The sequence below is a fragment of the Choloepus didactylus genome, chromosome 7 (genome assembly GCF_015220235.1).
Source record: "Choloepus didactylus isolate mChoDid1 chromosome 7, mChoDid1.pri, whole genome shotgun sequence".
NCBI lineage: Eukaryota > Metazoa > Chordata > Mammalia > Pilosa > Megalonychidae > Choloepus > Choloepus didactylus.
Genome location: NC_051313.1, coordinates 128,074,328 through 128,080,327, shown reverse-complemented (window position 1 = coordinate 128,080,327; position 6,000 = coordinate 128,074,328). Strand labels below are relative to the sequence as shown.

The 6,000-nt window shown below is 47.3% G+C and overlaps 1 protein-coding gene across 11 annotated transcripts in view; it reads left to right on the top strand.

Annotated features, from left to right (window-relative positions):
* The first annotated feature begins 1,158 nt into the window (after nt 1–1,158).
* Nucleotides 1,159–6,000, top strand: part of CARMIL1 (capping protein regulator and myosin 1 linker 1) — a 292,788-nt gene continuing 287,946 nt past the window's right edge. For 5 of the 11 annotated variants that reach the window (XM_037842691.1, XM_037842685.1, XM_037842683.1 and 2 more), the window contains exons 1-2: nt 1,160–1,363; nt 5,333–5,430. In XM_037842691.1, the coding sequence (XP_037698619.1) occupies nt 1,324–1,363; nt 5,333–5,430 (138 nt within the window). In that variant the 5' untranslated portion in view covers nt 1,160–1,323. Of the gene's footprint in view, nt 1,364–5,332; nt 5,431–6,000 lie in introns of all 11 variants that reach the window. The other 6 variants (XM_037842689.1, XM_037842688.1, XM_037842687.1 and 3 more) reach the window with 3 other exon arrangements.

The window sequence follows — 6,000 nt, the reverse complement described above, 5'->3', positions numbered from 1 at the left end:
CCGCTGGGCGATAAGGCTGCGACTGAGGCGCCCGCAAGTATTCTTAGCCCTGAAGTTGTCCCTCTGGGGATGAAGCTCAGAGAAGTCAGAGAGAGCTGGACCAGGTAGGATAAGACCTAACATCAGGCTTTTTTCGGCCTCTGTGAAAAATGCTCAGCTTCCCAAATAAACCCAAAGGGGATCAGAGGCTCCACCACAAGTGAAAGGCGTTCTCACAATTCCAATGTCTGATTTTGCAAACGGTGGCTGCGAAGCACACGCTGAACACGCAAACAAAACTATCTTTTCACCATATGGTTACAGGTTTCGTCTAGCTCTTGCTCACAAGAAATGGAAAATTAATTAGACCGATGAAATGACAACGTTGCCACAGGGAGGGCTAAAAAAATCAGAGTGCGTAAAAGGATCCCGGAAAGAACCGGTTTCCGTGCAGACGGATCTGCAGAATCTGTGTAAATCTGCAGGTCTCCCATCCTCTCGTTCCCTCGGCCCGCCCGGAGGTGGGGACAGGGAATCGGGAAGCCCCCTGCACACTCGGCTCTCCACCCTCGCAGCCAGCAGATGGCTCCCGGGCGCTCTCTCCCGCTCGCTCGCCCCCTCTCCAGACGCAGGGATTTTGCGGTTTGGGAGGGAGGCAACCACGCGGGACGTCGTGCCTGCCGCCGCCACCGCCGCCGCCGCCGCAGCCCCTCGCGGCGTCTTCCCCGAGTGTGCGCCCCGCGCCGGGGACCCAGCGCCCCGGGCGCAGAGGCCTGCAGGGAGCGAGCGCGAGGACTGGCTCTCGCGATGTGAGGAGGAAACGCAGGAGCAGAAGAAGGAGGAGGAGGGCCGGAGCTACCCCCGCCCAGCCGGAGCCTGGCAGGAGAGCGAGGAAACCCTACTTCCCCGCCCCTTGCCGCTCTCCCCGCCCTCGCCCCACGCCTTCCGCTTGCACCTAGGGCCGTAGGTGCGGCGCGGAGACTGGGCGGGAGCTGGCGCCGGCCCGAGCCGCGGCGCGGAGGAGCGAGCTGGGAGGCGGAGCTGGCGCCGCAGCAGCCCTGCGCCCGCTCAGGATCCTGCCGGGTCCGGGTTCCGCCGCCGGGAACTGCGAGGAGGCGTCATGTAGCTGCAGCAGCAGCTAATCCACCTCGTATTTGCAACTCTTTTTTTTTTTTTTGGTGGGGCGGGGGACGCGGCAAAATTGTATCTCCGCCCCCCTTTCTTGCCCACTCCCATTTGCAAGCGGCATCTGCTGTCTTTAAAAAAATCACCGGCTTCGGGGAGGGCGGGAGAGCGTAAATCAGAGTTGGACCGGCAACATCCCCCCGCACCTAGAGGGCAACCATGACTGAGGAGAGCTCAGAGGTTCCCAGAGAGTTGATAGGTAAGATTCGCGCAGTTGTTGATTTTCCATCTTCCTCCGTGTACTCCTCACCTCCACCTCCCTTCCCACTTCTGCCTTCGTCCTTTTCCCGCAGGTCCCGCGAAGTGTGGGCGCCCCTTAGTCAGGAGTGGTGTTGAGTAGGGTCGCTGGGGGGCGGCGGGAAGTTTGCTCCCTCCGATTGCCCGAAAAGTCGAGCCCGGAGAGGGAAGGCGTGGAGAGGAATCCGGAGCCCGAAGAGGGTCGTCTGGGAGCACCGGGTCCCTTCTGCCGGGACTGTGGGGTCGAGGTTGGCGGAAGGAGGGGGCGGGCTGCCTCGGTCTTGGAGTTCTGGAAGGAAGAAGAACCCTTTACAGCGCCCAGCCCACTACCCCAAACTCGGGGAAGTACGAGAAAACCTAGCAGAAGGATGACTGGCGGTGCATAGTATGTCGTTTCTGGCACGTGTCAGGCTTCCCCCGAAAATACCCTGCAGGTGGTATCCCTTTGGCATGCAGACTTGGGGGAGGGGATCCTAGTCGGGTGTAGTGACTGAGCCTAACAAGGCGTGGCTTGGTTTAGCCAACCGGGAGCGAAAGAGTTACAAGGGCTGACGCAAACTCGGGCCAGGAAATTGAGGGTTAATGATAAAAGCTTAATTTTAATAATGATTAACCTATGATTCTCCCCACCCTGGATCTCTTAGAGAACCTTTGTATGGTACCCCATGCAAGGTGACCCATTGTTTGAGTCCCTTGAGATTGGGTGGGTGGGGGTGGGGGGCTGGATTTTAAGTCTGGGTTTAACTGAATTAGCTGGAGGATTAAAATGGCAGAGCTAAAGTGGTGGGGGGGAGTGGAGGATGTTCTAAAAACTCAGTTTATGCTTGTGTGTGTGTGTGTAGTATGTTGTATTATAACAAGTTATGTGTATGTGCGCAGCCCGTGTACTTTGATCCCCAGTGACCCATATTCCTTACTGTACCATCCTTGGCACGCTTCACAGCCCACAGCTCGGAAAGATGTTTAATCAGTGCTGACCAGAAGAGGAAGTTCTAAGCACCCATTCATCTGCATTCGTGGAATTTGCCCCTCTGTTTCTTGTTTGAGCCATAATACTTCCAAGGCATTTGAGTGTACTCTTTCTTTAGTGACTGCTATCTCAGCGGGTAAAACCATGTAAAGAAAATGTGCTGGGTTTGTATGAAAGCCCTTGCTCTTGCTTAATTAGGAAAAAACCGACACAGCTGACCCTTTACTCGAAATTTACCCCCTCCCCGCCCCCATCATACTCTTGGTATGCTTCCTCTGCCCAGCCCTGGAGGAGTCTGCCCCTGAGATAAAGCATCAGCTGCCTTTGCTAGAGTGAGTGGTCCATCCGGTTCTGGGAGGCTGAGGCATTTCCAACCTCCATCCTGAAGAGGAAACAAACGACCAGGGGGCCCTGAAGATGCCAGAGATCTGGAGAAAGAAAGTTTAGGTGAAGGCTTCCTTGGCTGGAGCCAGTTAGGATTACTAAAGAGGGTGGCAGGCTTTTAATTTGTGTAATGAGTTATCCCTTGAGCCTGGTGAAGAAAATTTTAGAAATGAGGTCCAAGAGAAAGGGTGGTGAAGGATGGGGTGGAATGAAGGCTCCTGGTTTGTATTATGGTTCTCAAAATAAATAGTTTCATGTATTTTAAAAGTTGAATTTGACCCTTACTAAAAATGGAATTTTCTCATTTATCGTCATTGCCCATCTCACACGTCTCTCAGCCAAATGATACATGCTTTTATGATATGCCTGATATGATTCTCTGGGACTTTAAAAAGTCTAGTTTGGTTGGGATAGAGAAACTCCTGCTCTTTCTTCTCTCTTTTATTTCAAGTGCTCCCAAAAGTTCTGTTCTGGTCAATTCAAAATGGCAACTGTGTGGAAAAACTCACTATATTCCCTTAAGCTAACCCCCCAAAGCATTTAAAAAATAGCTTTACACAGAACATTTTAAAATGCAGAGAAGAATAAAGAATGTGTCCCCATATTACATTTAGAGCTACTTTTAATCTTTTGGTGTATGACTTTCCAGTCTGTTTCCATGTGCTTATATTCTTAAGCCAATTTCTGATGCCCATTTTGTACCACCAAAATGAGGGGCACTTTGACATTCTGTTTTAGGAGAGGGAGGAGAAGGGCATGTTTTGAGTTCTGATAAGATAGGAGCTGCTTAAAGAACTCACAGTCCAGTGAGTTCCATCACACGCCCCTTTCCCCCAAACATTCCAGTGCTCCTTGAACATGCTGTGCTTTCTCTGGTTTCCATGCTGTTCTCTATGCTGATAAGTGCCCTTTTCCCCTTTGCTCTATTTATTTGTTAAATTATATACTTCATTTATTGTATACAATCTAAAACATAAATTGAAATACACATTGTATATGGAATTAAAGTTCTGCTGTATTCTTCTTGCACTTCAGGGAGTTGTATTGTACACTCCACTTTGGAAACCAGTGGTCTGTTTCCTTCTCCTTCAAGATTCAGCTCAGGTGCCCCCTCCTCCTGGAAACCTTCATGTTCCCCCTAGTCCATGGTCCAGTGGTAGTGTGAGCACATTTCTTTAATGGCAACCATCGTGTCCTTCACTAGACTGCAAATGCTTGGGAAAGGCAGAGACCATTTCTATTCCAGCTCCTAGTAGAGAACTGGGTACACAGGAAATACTCAGTTAACTGTTTGTTGAACATATGAATAAACCAAAATAATAACACAGCGTACAGTGCAATTGGAGCCTAGAAATGGGAGCTATGAACGCTGTGGAAATTGAGGAAGAATTTCCAAAGGATGTGGCCCTTGAGGGGGAGTTTTGAAGGATAAGTAGAACCTTACCAGAAGGAGACTGGGAAAAAGGTATCTCATGAAAGAGAATAATACATAGAAAAGTCTGGGAGCATAAAAGTTTGGATTTGTATCTTAGGGCCAAAGAGAAGAGAAGGATCTTGAATGGTGTACTAGGAAGTTTGGGTTCATCCAAAAATGACTATGACTCATTGAAGTATTTTAGACCAGGAGTGATGTCACACTCATGCAGAAGGGTCACGTTGGTTGCAGAGGGGACAGTTGGTGCCCTGATAGGTTGGAGGCCACAGATTTGGTCTTGGTGAGAAATTCTGAGGGTCTGAATGCAGGGTCATGCTCACGGTCAGGACTTGCTTAGGAGGTAGATTGTAGGAGACTTGGTAACTAACTGACTCCCTACCTGTGGGAGCTCCCCTAAGTTTCTAGTTTCATTAGTGGCTGTAAGAGGAATGGGGAAGAGAATGAGTTTAGTTTTGGACCATGGGGACTCATGAGTGTTCCAGGAAGACCTTCCCACCCCCATCCAAGTTTTTAGGTTTCCTCTCCCGTATTCTTCCTTTTCCATTGCCTTTGACTGCTCTATGGGAGGCTTTGCCCTTGGGATGTTGTGCTGTGATGATTTTGGAAGGACAGATGGCCAGGAGTGCCCTTCCCTGGCTAAATCATTTGGTCCAGTTGCCATGTTTTCCAGCCTTCTTCATAGCAAGGCACTCTTAGGAAAGATAATAATTGTATGCACTATGATGAACAGAGAGGCTGCTGGGGCCAGAGATAACCAGCCAAGGGCTGAGGGAGATCATAAATTCCTATTGTGCCTATGATCTGCATGCACTATTGTGCTTGATCATACTGTCCTGCGTTTTTTTTTTTTTTTCCTCATGTGTACATGCTGTTTTCCCAATAATATTTTATTATGCCTTGCATGGCCAGGAGCATGTCTTTTTAAATTTACTTCAGCATCTGAGCATACAGCACAAGGCACACAGTAGGTATTCATTAAATATTTGATGACTAATAACTAACAAGACTTATTAAAATAAGCAAATTAAAAAAAAAAAGATAACAGTGAAAACAACCAGAAACATTTCTCCAAAAGCTATCTCCTCCCCAAAGCTTTTTTCTTATTTATACAAGACTGTAAGGAAATTATTCCCTTCTTTCAGAAAGCATAAAGGATGTTATTGGCAGAAAGATAAAAATTGCAGTGAGGAAGAAAGTAAAATTGGAAGTCAAGGGAGACAAAGTTGAAAACAAAGTGCTGGTAAGTATTAGCGTTTATTTTTATCAAAATGTTTGGAAGTGAAAATGTTTCTCCCCTTCATAGTTTTGATTGCTTAATTTTCATGCAACTCAAATTTTGTGCTTTATATTTCTGTTCAAAAGTTTTGATGACCGTTTTGTCCAGGAATAATTGGAATATTTGTTCATCTGAAGTTAATAGGTTAATTTAAATTTTAGAGATTGAAGTTTTTAAAATTGTATTTCTTGAAAGTCACAGTAGTTATCCACATTTGATTCATCACCTAGAGCCTGATTTCGTATAATAGAGCTTATTTGTTTCTTTGATGTTATGATTGATTATCTGGCTTTATTTGTAATGACAAAGTTTAAAAAATTCATCTCAAGCCACTTTAATTATTTAATTAAATTTTCTCAAATGTTATATCCGAGTCCATCTTATGGGTGATGACCCAGGAATGTGAACAGAACATTTGTCATTTTACAGAGGTTTTTGGTGTTTCCGAGGGAAACACTTGCTGGAGGCAAGTGTTCCTTCCAATTTGTGAGCTGATGGGATCGGACCCTGGTGGGCATGGAGGTTTAAGGGAGT